At 42.6% G+C, this 19,041-nt stretch overlaps 1 protein-coding gene across 1 annotated transcript in view; it reads right to left on the bottom strand.

Moving 5' to 3' along the window:
• srrm3 (serine/arginine repetitive matrix 3) overlaps positions 1 to 19,041 on the bottom strand; it is an 89,868-nt gene that overhangs the window by 28,446 nt on the left and 42,381 nt on the right. Inside the window, 2 exon segments of the mRNA XM_030745516.1 lie at positions 4,067 to 4,168; positions 14,854 to 15,175. Coding sequence (XP_030601376.1) covers positions 4,067 to 4,168; positions 14,854 to 15,164 — 413 coding nt within the window. The 5' untranslated portion in view covers positions 15,165 to 15,175.

The following is a 19,041-nucleotide window of genomic DNA, read 5'->3' as shown; positions in this document are numbered from 1 at the left end:
GTATTACATCAGATATTGAACTGCTATCTGAAGCTGAGGTCAGCCTCGGTGAGTGAGCACGAAAGGCTCTGAGAGGCTTTACGTTCTCCCGCCTCAGCGTTCCCATCCATTCTGCAGGAAATCAATGTGGGACCCCAGTAAACAGAGTATGAGCCTAGCACATCCATGCTTACTGCTGGTGTTTATGCCAGTTGTATTAAGCTGCAGCTGAGAGCCTAGCCTGTCAATAATTCTAGTCCCAGAGGAAAAGATGGCCATCTGAATAAAACCTCCCAGCTAAGCAAATCAAACCCACCGAAGCAGCAGCATATTTGTGTTTGTACAGGGACAACTGTTCATTAGCAAATGTACATCTTGCATTTATGCATTCTATTCTTGCTTCAAGTTGTAATCAAACTTCCACCTAAATCCTTTGCATTATCTTGATTTATCATATTCATACATTTTCTTACAAAGACTTCACATATGTCATATAAATGTGCAATACCTTTCCGAAATCCAGTAAGCATACCTACTTGGAGTCTGCAGCTATGCATCTGGCTTTGTTAGGCTGTCCTAGCATCCTAACGTGCTCACGACAGCATTGCTAACATGCTGCCAATCGACAGGAACGTCATATTAACCTTCTCAGTTTAGGAGGATGGTCAGTCTTTTGGTTAGCATGCTCTCAAAACATCCAGCCGGGGCTTCACCAGGGGGTCAGCTCCACCAAAACCAAGCTGAATCTGACTCCTCATGTCTCATATTAAAGAAAAACTGACTCAGAGACTGTGGTTATAATTTCAGTTTAAAATAACAAGGTTAACAGTGATTTAATATGCTCTAATGCCAACACTTCCACTGAAACCTTTTTGTGACTTTGCAACAAAAAAAAAAGATAATGTAGAGGCTAAGGTTGATGGTAAAGTCCTGCAAGTTTCTGTTTGGAAACTGAAGAACTGAAAAAAGGAGGTGTCTTTGATCATCTAAGTGATCACAGCTCACAGTGAAGGGAACACGAATTGTACACATTCAGATTCATCCTGTTCAGAATTGCTGGCAATCATTTCAGTATTTCTTCACAACTGTTTAACACTGCCAGGCCTAAAGCAAAGTTAGCAGAGTGGCTATAAAAGACCTGAGGTTCCAGAAACAATCAGTTAAATAGAGAGGGCCACGACCCAACCTAGCAATTAATATAGGTGCAGTACTGTGTAAAAGTCTTAAACCACCCCTCATTTCTGCCATACTTTCTTGTAATTTTTTAAAGTGGTCTTGAACAATAGTTCTCCAGGCTTTCTGAAGGTCTTTCAAAGCTTTTCTCTGAATATTGGCTGCTTTTTTCCCCGCAGATTTTCAGTCCATTCCTTGTACCATTTTCAGAGGAATGCCGGCCTCCCCAGAGCCTGAACCTCAACATTACTGAAGCAGTGTGAGATCATCTTGACAGAGAACATAACAAAAGGCAGCCAAGATGCAAAGAAGAGCTTTGAAATGTCCTTCAAGAAGCCTGGAGAACTTTTCTTGAAGACCGCTGAAAGAAATTATAAGAACGTTGCCTCAGAGAGACTGTGCTGAAGAATAAAGTGATCCTGCCCAATATTTAAGCTCATTAGAATTGTACAAAGTCTGTTTTTTCCTTATACTTTGTATTTCAATGTATATTTTCACGTTCAATAAATATCCACATCTATTTCCAGTTTTTCAAGCAAAAACAAGAAATGAGGGGTGGTTCAAGAGCTTTGCACAGTACTCTAGCATGTCCGTGTTTACTGTTGGTGGTTTATCACTGTGACTAATGTGACTGTATTAACTGTATCCCCTTATACAGGGGATTTCAGATCTGCTTTGTATTAGTGGTGTGTATCAAGGGGGGATCAACCTGCAGATTAATTCAGAAATGCTTAATTTCTAAAGTTTAGGCATTTTACTTCAGCTTACTTCAAACAGAGGTCTACTTGTGTGTATTTTTTTTATTTTTTTTTTAAAAAAAATCCTGGGTGAGTGAAGAAGATGAAAAGAGTGGGAGGATACAAACCCTGCAAATTACAAGCTTCTTCAATTTTCCACATCAAGGCCTTTGTGGAGAGGGGATGTTGCAGGAATTTGAGGCGAGCACAGACATCCCAAATTGACCTGACTCACAAGCCCCTTGAGAGTGAACTAATGCGAAAAGCAAAACAGGCAGAGCTTCTGTGCCTTTATAGTTTGTCTTTGGACCATAAAGGTTTATTTTATTCATCTATTGTACACACGGCCGGTGGTACCTCCCTCCCTCTCTCCTTCTTCTTCATTTCAGCGTGGTCTAGTAAAATGTCAGACAACAGCTGACACGCAGAGGAGGGAGAATCATTCGTTGCGTCTGTGAGACAGGAAGCATGAGCGTCATTAACAGTCATTAGTTCAGAGGACAGCAGGTCAGGTTGCCACCACCATCATGCCGCCTCTCTCTATCATTCACAGGTTCAGACTGACAAGACTGAGTCAGGCAGGCCACCATCCCCACATCCCGCTGTTGACATTTCTCCCAGATTTCAAGGGTTCCAGCCTTTGCGATTGTGTCTTTCTGGGATGTGGACGAGGCCTTTTCACAAATTCATTCATTCTGATTGCTTTAATTCCATCGTTGCTTGCCTCAGATGAGGCACTCTCCCTCCCACCTCGCACTCAAAGCTTGAACGAGGTTTAGCGCTAAACAAATTGACAATTATCATGCCAATCTTCGCCTCATTGGCTTCCAGCAGAGTTTGGAATAGACTTTAAAATGCTACTGATGATTTTCAAAGCACCAGAGTTTAACCATTCCCTGTGTATTCACATAAAGGCACTGCCAGTCAAAAGCCAAAGATTCAAATGAAAATTTATTGCACTTTTGCAATTACGGTCCACATTCTTTGGAACCGACTGCTTTAAGGCATTATTAGAGTGGCAGGACATTTCTCATGACCTCTTTTAAAATCAATTTCTGTGAGCATTTGATATTTATTGCCATCTAGTTATATTAGTTTCATTTATTATGAAGCATCTGCATTCATTTTCTAATCAATTTATCATCAAGCATGATGCCTAATAAATTTGATTAAAAAAATGTGTGTGTGTGTGTGTGTGAGAGAGAGAGAGAGAGCGAGAAAAATGGAGGTATGGTGAAAAAGCATGCATGCGCATTAGGGCTGGTGAAAGAATATAAATACATTCTTGGTTATGCATGGACAATGCTCTGAAAACACAATGAAAGATATGAATTTAATGTAGAAATATCCAGCCCTGTCTTCTCTTCTTCTCTGACCTGACTGACACATGTAGCTGTTAAACAATATTGTAAAAAGACATTCTTATAGCTTAAGGCCAGGTTTACTTTGGAGGGCGACCAGAATTGCATAAAAGTGATGGGAGTGGAAAATTTTGCTCATAATCTACGGGACACTGCCCAAATCTACAAAAACTGACACAATCAGAAAGAATCTAGGTGCAAATTAGGGGGTCACAAATGCGTAGACTGGATGAGGCGGCTGAAGGAGAATCAGAACGTTCTGTCATAAGGGCGAAGTCTGTCAGAAATGGATGGGGACTGTGTGGGGTCTTTGAGGTGGAGCCTTTTCTGGCCAAGTTTTTTTAATACTGGAAGAGGACTTTCTGTAGAGCCCGACTGATATAGGATTTGGGGGGTTTTTAAGACCGATACCGATACCAATACTTGGTAAAAAATCTGATGTTTTTCCTTTAATACACAAAACAGATTTTAAGAATAAAGTTTAAGAATAATCTTGTTTTACTGTTGTTTACTTGTTTATGCTCTGCCCGACTCTGCTGTTGTTGTTTTGTGGCATTCCAAAGAACGTGTTGCCAACAGGGAAGTTGCAAACTATACGACGTAACACTCATAACATGGTTGAGCGTGTTTCTCCCTTTTTAATTTGAATTTATCAGCCGTTACAAATGCCGATGCAGCTATACCTGCAAATAGCTAATATTGGTCGATTATATCAGTCGGGATTTGATTTTATGCTTTACCAATGCTAATTCTGCCCCTTAGCGGCACATTTCTAATGTTCATGTCACAAGTATCAAAACTGATGAAGTAACTCACATTGGTTGCGTGTGAGAGCCTTCTCTGGTGATAACGCCCTCTTTGTCCATCAGCATTTGTCTGAATGTGCTCACTTTCTGTCGGATCTCTTCTTCTGTGTACCTGAGGATATGAAAACACAACAGTTAAGAAGCAATAGAAGCAAACATGTATTCACCAGTAATATGCAGTTCTGACTACTGGGTTCAGTAGCTAGCAAGCAAAGATGAATGTGAATTCTTCTCAGTGTTAATCAGAATCTATGTGAAACCGTGTGAACACTGAAGCGGCAGCTTTTAATAACAGCACCGAATGCAGCAGGGGCACTGGCGAAACTAACCATTATCTGTCATAACTGCCAGAAGCTCGTGTAGGAGGCGTGTCGTGCCCTGCTATCACACAGAGTCAGAACAAATGACAGAGGCTGTCTTCTGGCCGCATCCTGACCAAAAATTACACTCAGCCAAATGATGGACATTCTGATGATTCACTGTCAACCTCTCTGGTCCCAGGCGGGCCAGCACTGCATGTTATATTCTGCAAGTGAGCACTGTAACTCGCTGAGCTGAGAGTAACTGTGAGCTGCGTGAGGAGCTCTCTGAGAGCTGACACAGACAGAATAATACGGGGCTCTGAAGAGGCACAGAAAAATGAATTACTGTCTGGGTCATATGTAGATTTGTATTCATATTTTTTAATCTAACATATTTGGCTTTTTTTTTTTTTTTTTTTTTTTTTTAGGCGACTGTGGCTGTTAGTGGGTGCAACAGAAGAGAAGGAAAATGATCAGCGCTGTACTGATGCTGTAATTTCATTGTGAATGTAACGCGATGAAATGTAATGCGTGAATCACAAACAGGCAAAATTGTTTATGCATACAGCTTTGGGATACATCCTCCCAATTTGTAAATTTCAACAAGCAGCAGCCACTACGGCTTCTGCTGCAGGAGCAGTGACAGCTCAGCAGCGGAGGACAGTAATAATTCAAACAGCCGGTCTGAACAACTCCCGTTTTAATTACAGATACTCATAGTTCAGCTGTGCAAGAACATGTGCTTGACAGGACATGGCTTCTTATTTCACTGCGCACTGAGCCCATCTCCTGGCATATTCACACCAACTTCTAAACCATCTCCAAGTTGTGCTCAGGCTGTGGTAATGAGCTGTAATGAGTTATAGAGCCAGAGAGGAGGTTGGGAGGAGGGAGGGGAAAGGGAGAGAATTAATAAAGCTGTGAAATGGTGGCCAAGAGCCAAACATCACAGAGGGCAGACTGACTGGGACCCACTACTATTAATATCAACTGTAATGTTTATGTCAGATTGAACAATGACAGATGATCGAGCACTGTGCTCAAACAGAAGTAGCTGAAAATGCAGATACCTTTTCTACATGGTAAATTGTATTAATTGTGTTTTTCAATCTAAACCTATGATGTCGGTGCTTTCATATTTGGTGATTACATATCAGCTAATTAGTGCCAATTAACAGACTAATAAAATAACGGCACCAACAGCACAAAGGTTGATAGAAAGGTCCAGGTAAGGTATAAAAAAGATTTCACCCAATATATATAGTTTTATCAACAGAGTAACTAACTAACCCAATCTGTTCTTTGTACCAGACTGCACAGATGCTTTTTAATGCTGTTTAGTTGGACATTTTTAACACTGGGAGTCTACAGCGAATGACTCAAGAGATCATTGGAGGAATCACAGTTTTTGATACTTCCACATTTGACAGCCCAAGGTGGCTGCTCAGGCAGTGTCAGTGTCAAGAAAAGACTTCAGGGTTCTTTACCTGACCTAGTGTGAAAGACACAGAAAACACAGTGCACGCTCCCTTCTTCTATAATCAGTGCACTGCTGTATGCCCTTTCCCTTTGCCTATTCTCTCCCATAGTTTGTCCTGTTTGTTGTTCCTAGCCTCTCTCATTCTCCTCACTCCCTAACTGGTGGATGCAGATGACTGCACCTGCTTGACCTTTGTTCTGTCATAGAGCTTCACATGCCACAAGTAAAGGTATATTGGATTCTTACATGGCAATCAGTCAAACTTTATTTATATAGCACTTTTTAGCTCAAAGCGCTTTAACAGAAAACAACATATGCTTAAAAAAACCCCCCAGCATAGTCTCTCTCTCTCTCACACACACACAACACACACCACACAGAAAGATCACTACTGAGCGCATCATAGAAAACATTAAAAAAAGAACTGAGGAAGCGCTATCAGGGAGGAAGACCCAGAGACCAGATAAGAACATTAAAATCAAAACAATACACAAGCAAAATGGTAAAGAAACAAATAAATAAATAAAACAAGGTACAAAGCAAAATAGAAAATAAATAAGGTAACAAAGCACAATATAGAAATAAACCAGGGTGAAAAACACAATAAATAATTAAAAGAGGGCAAGAAAAGTGCAATAAATAATTAAAACATAGTAAGAAAGGTGTGAAGAGAAGTAAAAAGGTTGAAATGAATACTAATTCAAATAAAAGCCAGGACAAAAGGTGAGTGTTAAGTTTGGTTTTAAAAGCATTATCATTCTCTGCTTTCCTCGGGTCTGTTCCACAGACGTGGACCACAGTGACAGAAACAGATTCTTCTTCTTTCTCTTCAAATGCAGCTCGTGGCAGGACCATTTTCATGAGCTGGATTGTAAACTAACCAGTGGCTCATTTCAGCGTGGAAATAGCATTAGCCAGATGAGTCAGTACCATGTATTCTGAGCCAGTTGCTATCAGTGTGCTGATGGTGCGGAGAATGAGATTAGGAGAAGTGTGATGGAGAGCTGAAATAGCTGGAAGATGGCCCAGCAGAGAAGAAGCCAGCCGGTGCGACAGTGCCGTCAGGTCCTGCTGTACGGCAATCTCTCAGCCCAGCAGCTGTCAACTCAGCACAATGGAGGCCACAAACACACAGTTTATATTCATGGCTTTCCATTCACGGCTCCAGAGCCATCACCATACATTAGCCTGTACCCAACAACTCTACAGCAATCCCAGTGTTCCCTCAGCTGTCTGCTGCAGATTGAAGAAAAGTGTATAAAACTGGCAGGGAGGATGAATGTTCTGGCTGAAACAGATGCCAGGGCTGTAAGTAAGCCATTCTCCTTCGCTTTGCACTGATGATGGGGATGATTGCTACACGCTGGTACCTTAGTTGTCAGAAGTCATGAAGCTTAAGTACTCATTGACATACAGTACTGTGCAAAAGTCTTGAGGCACCTTTCATTTCTTTATATTTTGCTTCCAAAAAGACATGCTTTCTTGTAACTGGTTTTGAGCAATAGTTCTCCAGGCTTTCTGAGGATCTGAGGATCCAGTCCTTGTACCTGAGATGCATCTACTGTTTGCCAGAAGCCTCATCAGAAATGGTCCAGTGGAAGGGTGGCTGTCAAGAAGCCATTCTTAAGGAAGGAAAATAGACTAAAGTACACAAAAACTGGGTTGGATAAGCAGCAACAGGTCTTACGGAGTGATGAATCCAAATTAGAAATTCTTGTTTAACCTGTACAGAGAAGGTTGGAAGAGAAGTACAACAGTGAGTGTCTACAGCCATCTGTAAACATGGTGGAGGCTCTGTCATGGTTTGGGGCTGCATTTGAGACATTGGTGTTGGAGATCTTGTCAAAATTGATGGAATCATGAATGCAGAAAAGTGCAGTCAGATTTTGATCCACCGCGCAATACCACATGGAAAGCGTCTGATTGGCAACAGCTTCATTTTTCAGCATCACAATGACTGCAAACACACTGCCAATGCAGTAAAAGCATACCTGGATAGAAAAGCACACAATGGAACACTATCAGTCATGGATTGGCTTCCCCTGAGCCCGGACCTCAACATTATTGAAGCAGTGTGTGATCATCCTGACAGATCAGAACAAACAGCAGCCATCATCCAAAGAAGAGCTTTGAATGTCCTTCAAGAAGCCTGGAGAACTGTTCCTGAAGACTACTTAAAAGAAATGACAAGAAAGCTGCCTCAGAGAGTTCAGACTGTGTTGAAGAATAAAGGCGGCCACACCAAATACTGACTTTCAAACTTCTTACAGTTGTACATACTATGTTTGACATTTCCATAAATGTTACACCCATTTCCAATTTTTCTAGTAAAATATTAAAAAAATGATGGGTGGCTCAAGACTTTTTTCATGGTGCTGTATGACCTGCAGACTCTCCGCCATCCTTCTCTGCTGTTTTTTCTCTTCCTTCTCTTTCCTCCTGCTGAACTGCTCTATTCTGAAGAATTGCTCTATTCTGAAGCTCAGTGCAGCTTCACAGTATGAAACACAGCAAAGTTAGGCAATGTTTGATCGGTCTAGCTTACAAACCAAAGTCTGAGAGTGTGCACGCAGCAGTGGTGCTGCTCTAACAAAGAGCCTGAGATTTTAGAAGTATGGGTTTGCAGCATCTCCCACAGCACCTGAATGCCTGCTGGAAACTACAGAGTGGTGGGGATCTAAAGAAAGAAGTTAAAAACTTCTCCTTTCATGATTGCCAAACTTCTGTGCTACATTTCAAGAGACATTAGGCAAAAATCCATAGTGAGCTCAGATCAATCTGTGTAAACGGCCACATACTGGATATTTGTCAGAAGCTTTTAGAATACGTGGACTGAAACAACAAATTCCTCCTCTGCACACACAGTTAGCCCTTCTTGCAGCTGTAAAGGTACAGCTGATTTCTGCCTGATGCACCATCTGTTCTGACACAGTGCTGAGCGGGGGCTGATTGGAGCGGTCACTCCCAGCCAGACCGAGCAACACTGAATTCAAATAACTGTTTAACTGAGCATGTCGCTTGTGTATTTTCATTTCTGTGTATATATGAGTAGGAGGTGGGGCTGTCCAGAAGCCAGTTAGTGAGGTGGATCCAATGAAGGCTATTTAGCGCAGGCCCATTGCCTACGGCATGCAAAGTTCCAGTGATTTGGGTGGAGAGAGACAGGGAACATCGATCAGAGTGAGGGGCCTCCCTGCCACCCAGCAATGAAAAATCACCACGATTAAAGAACTTGATTAGAGTGATTAGACAGCTCCAAGCACTTACAGATTTCCCCCATTAACTCACGTTCCTGGAAAATGAATAGTTGTGGCCCCTAGACCATCCTCACGCTGATAGTCATCGATTTGATGAGGAGTGCCTTTGCGTGGAGTGTGCGTGTGCTCATACGGACTGCTGGCAATGTCTCTTGCCTTTGATATCTGAAGAGCTTTTCTCTGCAAGTCGTCCCTAGGTGCTGCTATATGCCTATGAAACTCTGCAGCCATCAATCCTGATGCAAAGGTACAGAAAAAAAAAGTGATGCCAGTGTAGTTAGTAAGATTGAATGGCTCTGGGAACATGGGAAGCCAAACCTGAACACCCCCACATTTCTATTTTGGGGGCAGAATTAAAATGACCTATACAGTGCCACAGTGAAATGGTTTAACTCTCAAGTGGAGAGGCTTTTCAATTGATGCTCTCTGCAGCCATAAATTTTTTTCTGTTAGATAACAGATTCTACATAGGCCAGACAGAATGGGCAGCAAAGAACAAGTACACCTTTTTCCTCACTTTATAAAGCTGCCCTCTTCACCTCCCTCACAGTGTAAGCAGATCAATGGCTGGAGCAGCACAATCTGCCATTTCTGATTGCTCATCTTCTCTAAGACTTTCTATTACAACAGGTTTTGAGGGTGTTTTGTGTAGCAGGCCCCTTCTTTATTGCCTTGAGAGCCCCCTTGTTACAGTTTATAAAATGGGTCATTCACCCCGAGATGTTTTCCCATCCAATTTTTTTTGTCTTCCAGGACACACTTATCATCTTATGTCTTATGACGCAGGCTGTGGCTTGCAGGAAAACCTCCATCAGAGCAGAGATAGTTATTTGCTCTGGCCTCAAAGGCTCTGAGAGCAGCTCTCTTAATAAGATTCCAGCTGCTCACATCTCTTGCAATTAAAAAAGTGTCACTGTAGATGTTGCTAAAGCAATACCACAGCAGAAACAGCCAAAATGCAGCAATCTTGCTCTCAGCTCAGCTTCCAATTCTTAATGTTCTGCCTTGGTTCACTTGTATGCCTGTATCAACATATAATGTGCAAATTTAGTCATGTTGTTCCTTATTTGTTTGTGCCAAACTAGGCCTCTCTATTTGACTTTAAAACAGATATTAATTTGTCAATACACCAAGCATATGTATTGTTTGTGCTTGGTGAACCAGTGAGACTAATATCTCTTGCCTCCTATTTAAAAGGCTAGTAGTGCTGTGCACCAGCAGTTTGGTGCATAGAGAAGCCTTAGCACATACTTTGTGGATGGACATTATCCTGTTGCCTCTACCAGCATATGCGTGTGCACATGCATTGTGCAGATGCATATGTGGAGTTCCTGAGTTTAAAGGGGGTGGGACCATGTAGACTGAATGAAGCCAGTGAAGGGAGCTCATTAAAGGCTCAGACACCACAGGAGTTCAAACCATGCACCATTATTATGCCTCAGTTAGCGTGGAAAAACATCGCTGAAATAGAGTCTGGACCCTTGCATACAGAGCAGCTCAAAATCAGCCAGTGGGGCAGGTTATTATCAGGTACCTAGAGCTGATTAAAAGCACACACTATGCATTTGTTTGATATATTCAGTACATAAATATGCTTTGGTGAAAGATGGATATGATGCTCCTGGAGCTTAAGTCGTGTCTCCTACACAAACTACTCTAACAGACTATGCTTCTCATGCTCTCCCAGACAGATGCCACATATAAATGGCCTGATGTATGTAACCTCTACCCCATCTAATATACATGAAAAGGCAATGCCCCCTGCAGTGACGGAGCACTCAATGCACCAATAAATGGGAGATACTGCCAGGCCTTGGATAGCTAAATGAACAGACTCCTTTAATCGCTGAGCCTGTCTAATTGGCTCCCGGGGTGAGGCCATCACTCACGACAGACCATTTATCCTGGTTTTATCTCCGGAGAGGAGCTGGGGGCTGTGTGTAAAGGGAGGAGGGGGAGTATCTGCCATGTGCTGGCAGAGTTAGAGAATGGAAGGGGGGGGGGGGGGCTGCCATCCAACCTGCCCCAAAGCCTAATCCTTCACCGCGTCCTCAGTCAGAACCAGGATTCAGGGGTGACGTAGAGGCTGAGTCTGCTGGCTTAAATCCACTACAAATGAAAACAGACTCTAGCCACCATCTTAATTGTGTCTAATGCCTGGCATTGCTCTCCCTCTCTATCCCTGTGTTTCATCCCCCGCTCTATCCCTTAATCCTGCATACACGCTCTCTCATTAAAGAGGCACATTAGAAATTGGAGAGGCATGGGTAGCTGTGCCGAGCCAAGCTGGCAAATGAGATTCTCCTTTTATTATAGCGTAACAAGATGAGTTGAGTCCGTCCAGGGCTTTAACACTCAGCTGAGTGGTCGCCATCCTTCATGTGCGACTCTCTGCCAGCCGAGCCCGTGCAGTCAGACGAGTGGAGTGGAGCTGGTCAGCGCGGATGTCTTGTCTCCTTGTGTTCTGTCATCATTAGCCAAGCTGCTGCCTGCCACTACACTGTTCCTGTAGACATCATGGCTCTTTTACATCACTCTCAAACCAGGACCTATTACATCTACTTCAGGCCAGGAGATGAGAGGACCTTGACAGATGGCAAGAGTACAACCCCCCTTTGTCTATCTTCAGTGGCTGTCTTTCAGCTACATCAATCTGCTGTGGCTATGCTATTACCCTAGAGTTTTAATGAGACCCCACGAGCTGACAACAGCAGTCATGCTCAGGGAAGGAGGGACTAGTACAAAAACGAGTGGAAGCATAATCCAGCTCCACCTTAAAAACACCCACAGCATTGATTTAATTCATCTAAATACTCAGCAGTATGAAAGGTCCCTCATTCTAGCATTCAAATGTGCCTGCCACCTCTCATATCAACACTTACCCCCCCAAAAATCCCTCTCTAATTAGATTGCCTTTCATTCAATTAAATCACTCTCCCCTAATACATCATGGATTAGCCGGCTTTCTGTAAATGACAAATGTGATGTGAGTAAAATGTCACGAGGTATCAGCAGGAAAGTGAGTTTTCTCTGCACTGACACAGGATCACAGAGCTCGTCATTAATTATGGTCTCGCCTGGAGTTTGGCTGCGAGCTGTGGTTAGTGTGTATGTGTGCAGTGTGTGTGTGTGTGTGTGTGTGTGCACTGCGTATGTGTGTGTGTGTGTGTGTGTGTGTGTGTGTGTGCGCGCGCGTGCGTGCGTGCGCAAGAACAAACACGCCAGGGAGAAGCAGTGAGATTGTGGATAAGGGCTGACTGCCTCTCTACAGTTTCCATGGTCCTTCCTAACTTTGTGCTGGATGCTAATGAAACAGACTCAGCTGGGCTGTCCTGCGCTCTGAGCTGACTGTCCCTATGCCTGCAACACTTATAATGAGAATAAAATTCAAGTGCTCATCAGTGACAAGTTTGTGAAGCACAAACGGCTGTCGCCGATGATTGAATGTCTCTCTATACATGCATGATTACCTCACTAACTAACTTACTCTCGCTATTGACGTGGGGACAGAGTAAAAATCCTCTGACACCCGTGACAAGGACCTTCAATACCTCCTTGCGTATCCACAGGCACCCAACCAGAAAGCAAGAACCCTTAAAGCATTGACAAAGACATGATTCTTCACTGCCTGCTAATTGTGAACACTGCCAGTTATGTTAACTGGGGCACCTGGCCAATCAGGAAGCACCCAGATCTTTGCCAAATAGCCCCTGTAGTGTCCTTCACCTGATACTGAATCCTTCTTATGCCAAGAAACAGTTATCTTCAGGATCAGAGCAGCCTCCTACAGGAGGACTGTAGTTTAATTCACAGTGTCTCACAATAATGCCCTTTTAAAAAAAAATGAGAATAAAACAATATAATTCAATTGTGTTATGACAGATCAGCATGACTGATGACATTTCCAAATCATGCTGATAAAAGTATTCAAAACACAGCTGCTATGCACCATTTCCTCACAAAAACACAGCTCCTAAAGTTTACTCTACTCTCTCAGAGAGAATTGTTTTTTCTTTTTCATCCTCTTGATATTCTGATGGAAATTACTTTTGGCAGGTTACGGTTTCTGAATGCAATGTTCTGGTGCAGCTTGTGAACTCAGCACCCCTACAGGTACATACCTGTCAATGTCAGGCTCTCTGCTACACAAGCTTTTATGGCTTGCACTCCAACCGGCACCCCAATAACTGCATTGTGAAAAACAGATAAACAACTACGGTTTCTCTGAAAAAACGGTGATGTCAGTTCACATCAAAAACCCGGGTGTACTGTAACTCTCTTTCTTCTGTTAGACTTACCCACGTAAGTGTTTCAGATTGGACTGAAGTTTGAATACACGTGTATCATATTTAACAAAACCTTTCATTCAGCTGAATCTATAGCCGAGATGCTCTATGAGACTACCAGCTGCCGTTCTTTTGTGAGTTTAACTGACGAAAATGCATCTCAAGAGTCAGAAGATAGAGCCCGCATTGCAAACTGCTGCCAGCATGATGGATGCAGGGGTGGCTGTAGTCAAATTAAAGTACTTGGGGGGAAAAAAGTTAAAAAAAAAAAAATACAAGACAGCGGCCAAGAACACAAGCAGAAAACTACTGTGGCAGAAATAATAAAGAAATGCTTCAACATGAAGGGCGCTGATTACCAAAAAACTTGGAGCAATCCATCGACTTACATGCTAGATTCAATTGGTAAGCCTTCAGCCACACAGGCCTAGGGACTCCTTGGCAAACCCCAGGCAATCTCCAGTCTTGCTCTTTTAATTTTAATTTGGCTTATCTGTTGTGCAGTTCAGCCATTAGAAAGAAAATTCTCCAAGAAAACCATCTGCCGAACTGAAAATACAATATAAGATTCTCCCTTCGGATAACTCCATGACATGACGGCCACACACACACCTAGAGACAAGGTGGTGACTGCATGGTAACCACCGGTTGGTAGGGAAAACATGTATTTCTCGACGAGTGGCTGTTGCTGTGGTTCACCAAAAACGTCATTTTGATTGCTTTGCTCACAAGGTGATTGCCACGGTTGCCTGTAGTTCGCATGGAAGACGGCAACTTGTCAATAAGCACTGCTAACTGACCACTGAGCAGTATTGAAAGTTGAAAAAAACACAGTGCAACCTGGAAATGGAGACTTTTTGCCTTCAAAGTAAAAGTTGAGCCTTACCACTGAAACTGTAACTGTTCTGCAGGTGATATTTTACTTTCACTTCAACACATGGCTTCCTTGGAGAATTTTTTACTAATTGGCTCAACTGCACACAAGAAGCCAAATGCAAATTAAAAGAGCAAGCTGTTAAACTTCTCTCTGATTAGGTTTGCTTTAGTTATTTTTTTTATTGTAAGTGATTTCAGTATCATACTTAAATGCTTAAGGCATTCTAAGTTTCGAAGAACAGCTCCCTGTCTAGTTTAATCAATCTAGTTGCCTCGGCAGGCTGCAAAAGAACTCTCATTTCACTCATGTTACACGTGCATAACTAAGTAGTCAAGTGTAAGCTTAAGCTTATTTCTATGTTCTGTTTTGTGTATCTTAAAGTAATTTGTGCTGCTGAAAAATTAATTCAGTGTTCAGTTCAGTCTGTTACTATGAGCATAGAAACTCACTCGCCTCTTCAACTAACGTAAAAAAAAAAGCCTCTAAACAAATTAAATTACAAATAAAATCAATCATTAGATTAATGTATAAAACTGTAACCACTTCAAAATATTTTATTACTATTGTAGCTTTAAAGTGTAAAACCCCTACTTACCCCTGCTCCTCCATCATTTCCTGGAGCTCCATACATTTGAGCTCCACTCTCCTCTTCCTCTCATGGTCCAAAATCTCTCTGTGTGGCTTTTTCACCAGGGCAGGCTCTGCTTTGGGCTCCTCCTCCTCCTCCTCGTCCTCCTCCTCCTCCTCTGTACCTGGCTGCCCCTCTTCAGTTTTAGCTTGTAGCACCGCAGTTGCAGTTGGCCCTCCGGATCCTGCAGCTGTTCCCGCTTCTGCTCCGGGGACCACTGGCTGGGCCAACCCGTTTGCACCATCTTTAGGAGACGGCACCCTCGTTGCATCGTACATGATTACTGAATCTGTTGAGACAGAGAATGAAGAGACAAAAGGTCAGCCGAGAAAGGGGATGTCAGCTTGACACCGGAGTCTCATTTCATGTTAATGATTTAATGTCAAATCTTTCCCCATTTGGGAATTTGTTCTCATTTTATTACTTCACTGGGTGTAATCTTTATACATTTAGTAAAAAACCCCATCAAAGAACATTTTGTACCCAGGTCCTCTTTGACAACCACAAAGCTGCCAAATGACTGCCAATCTTTCCCCCATATACATCTCTAAATTTTGTTATTTCATTACCCTATCTGGACCAGCCACAAGCATTCTGAAACTGGAAGGTGAGCACTTTATTTGATGTCAATAACTTTGGACAGGCTGCAGTGTTTCTGCTGGAGCTGCACAGTACGCTTTGCAAACATTCACACACACACGCACACACACACACACACGCACACAAAATTTGGATCTTGGGTATGTATAGACATGCACGGCCGGAGACAGCACTGGCAGTAACTTCAGCTCTATGAGTCAACAGCCAAGTAGTGCCCAAAGGCAGGTTAGGAGAGACAGTGTTTCCTCCTCTAAACTCTTATCTAGTGAAGCAAACTAAAGCTGTAAATTGTAAAGGTCATAAACAATGCATATAGCATGAGAGGGACAGAAGGATGGGAGTGGAGGACGGTAAACAGCTTAAAGACGCAGAAACAAAGGAGACTGTGAAAAGAAAAAGAATGCATTGATTTTGACTTTCTTACCCTTTCTCTTTCTGACTCATTTACCCATGAAATGATGAGATTGTCATTTTGTGAATAAAAAAGCATCTGGTGCAAGTGCTGTGTGGACTGGACTCTGATTAAGATGGACTGTTCTTTTAAGGCCAGTGCTGAACGCACGGGAAGAGTGGAAGGGCTTATAGCATGCCCACGAGCCTCAGCTCCTCTCCCTCTACAGCTAATGACTTCATTTTTCACCACAGAGCCAGAGCAGACCGGCTGAGGCACTTCATCACTGCCACACATGGAGGACTCAAGACAGCTTGATGCTGAAGCTGGATGGACGGACCCTCAGAACCACAGTCGCAACCCATTCCCTTTCCTTTTATCTAATCACGGAGAGTGCGTGAACAAGCTAATGCTGTGCCGTCAGGGGCTTCTGTGCATTTGAGCTGCTTGTGGTAGTCTTTGACTGGTTAATAGGGATGTGCTTGTGTTCTGAAGTGCTGTGCGCTGGTAAACGAGCCGTGGATGTGTGCGTGGTGACACGGCTCTCGGCTGACAGAACAGGTGGCAGGACAGCAGGAGGCATCATCTCTGAATCTATTATACAGTAAATCAGCGCTTGATATTCCATGACAGTAATCTCTCATCTGCACACGCTCGCCTGCAGAAGATTGTGAGAAGAAAAGCTCTCGCCTTTAAAGAGGGTCTTTAAAATGACATTCAGGTAGATGGGAGCAACACACACGCAGCAAAGAAAGGCAGGAATATGTGGTGTATGAATCATTCTCTGAACAACAGAGAAGTGAAATGAAACATAACTTAATGTGTATGCATTTGTGTGGTTACAGAGAGTAATTTACATTCATACATCATACAGATTTAACCATCTGCACTTTTGAAATATGAAATTTTAGGAACTTAATAATTAGACAAAAAAGATAAATTAAATGTTTTCAGCACAAAAAAATCTCCATATTTTAGATCAAAAACATGACAATTTTTTTTTTTTTTACAAAAACAGTAACATTATCTTATCAATCTTTAAAGAGAACACTATTGCAGCAAAACATAATGCTTCAGAAATGCTTGTTTAATGCGGCCAGCTGGTCAGGGCTTTTGTGGCATTTATGTTCATTTGCATAGCTCTTTGGCTATGCAGAGAGAGGGATTGTGGGAACTGTGGCTTTGGAGATGCACTTAGGGGAGTACTCCAAAAAAAAGGCAAGAGTGTGCAGCTCAGAAGTGATGACACTGTGTGTGAATGTGGATTACTTGAAAAATTAGCATGAACAGGATGTAGCCATGGGTGTGCAAAACTCTGCCTTTACCTTTAGGCTGTGTTGCTCATGTCTGGCCCTTCCAGTCAGAGGGGAGCACTAAGGATAGGGTTTGTGCTGTAGACCGCATGTAAAAGATGATGCCACTATGACATTGCCTGTTGGTTAGTGAGGTCCTGTTGTGAAAGCCTTGAGCTGAAGGATCACCATCTTTGTGTTTTGAAAGCAGATGTAACGAAGACACCGGGACACTGCACGCTTGTAGGCTGGTCATTAATCACAAGGTAGGCCCACCCTAAAGTTTTATTATGTATTTGATGCTAAATGGGACCACAAATTACAAAATGGACATTACGTGGTATTTAATAGGACTTGAAACTAGCGATTGGGACCATAAATGTGTCAGGAAATTGTTTACTGAGGTCATAAATCAAGTGAGTGACAAATTATTTTCTTGTAGGATTGGAATTCTTTTTGCACCCAGACAAATCAAACCGTGCTGACCATTAGAAAGAATGCACTGCGTGAGAAATGTCACCACATGCACCCATCCCAACATTAAAGGCAGGCTTAGCTGCAACAAGTTTAAATGAAATGATAACACTGGAAAATCAGAGCAAAAGGACCCTCCCATTCCAAATTAAATTCTCCACCAGATGTGGCGCTTGGCCCACATCTGTCATTATGTTAAACTGTGCTGTATATCGAGCCACCTCATTATACTAACGCATCATTCCTTTTGTTCGCGGGAGATAGGAGGGGCGGAGAATCTGTTTTCTCTCAAGTTAAAACAATTAAATTATTTAATTGTGTGCTTAAAAAAAAAGTGAGAGCAGAAAGGGAGACTTGTCAGTGAGCTGATAAGGCAGCAGAGCACACAGCTAATTGCGTGCGAGTCCTCTGCAGGGACTGAAGGTTATCTCAAGCTGCTGTATTAATGCTGGCACCAGCCTCTTCGGCTATTATTGCAAGGGCGTATAAGACTGTCACATCCCGACAAACACTGTCTGTAATTAGTCATATGCTAAGTGAAGTTGTTTAGCCACAAGCGCAAAGTGTCACCATCAATTATTTCAAATCACAAACAGATAATACACACTTGGACATTCAATATTCCGCTTCAGAGTCTGCGACACAGAGAAATGAAACAGCCACTAGCTTGTGCCATTTCTTTACCAAGTGAAGGAAGATGGCTCCAGTTGCTTGCTCTTAACCTCTGCCCGTGGTTTTTCCTGTGCTGTCTGCTTGATTGGATACTGCGGCTGGGGAGGCCTTTGCCGCGTCTGCACTGCGCCCTGTCTTCTGCTGACATCATGCTTCATACAACAAAACAAGCCCACAGCGGAAAACAATATCCAGACACGGCTGCTGTGCAAGGTGCCGCTCTTTACTAAATGCTGAAGGGTTGCCATAATTTCCATGCAAGCATCATGATCTCTCAATTAAACGGTCGCTGGCAGCCCATGCGAGGCTGACTCATCCAATACATGCAGTGGATGGATCACGCACTTAAAGCTCAATTAATAAGGATAACATTCACTGTGGCCACACAGTGAAAAAAAAAAAAATCTCATTCTCATTAGGGATCTAATGTTACATTAGACTAATGAGACATTAGAGAGGATACTGGCCAGACTTAGATGGAAGTGAGGCTTATTTTTTTCCAAGGGGAACTTTTGATTATATGTAGCACACTCTGCAGCCCCTTTGAGCTGCAAACTATTGGGATATTTCATTATTTTGCCTGTCTGCCTTTTTGAATAGATTGTAGGTGATAGTATACAAACTTCAGGGGTTTTCCAAACTGGGAGAAACTAAACCAGAAAGCATGACAATTCATCACTGGAATAAATGAAACAGGTCCCAGCTTTGCACTGATACTACAGGCTT

The sequence above is a fragment of the Archocentrus centrarchus genome, chromosome 14 (genome assembly GCF_007364275.1).
Source record: "Archocentrus centrarchus isolate MPI-CPG fArcCen1 chromosome 14, fArcCen1, whole genome shotgun sequence".
Classification (NCBI taxonomy): Eukaryota; Metazoa; Chordata; class Actinopteri; order Cichliformes; family Cichlidae; genus Archocentrus; species Archocentrus centrarchus.
Note: the sequence above shows the minus strand (reverse complement) of the source record. Positions and strands in the feature narration are given on the sequence as shown.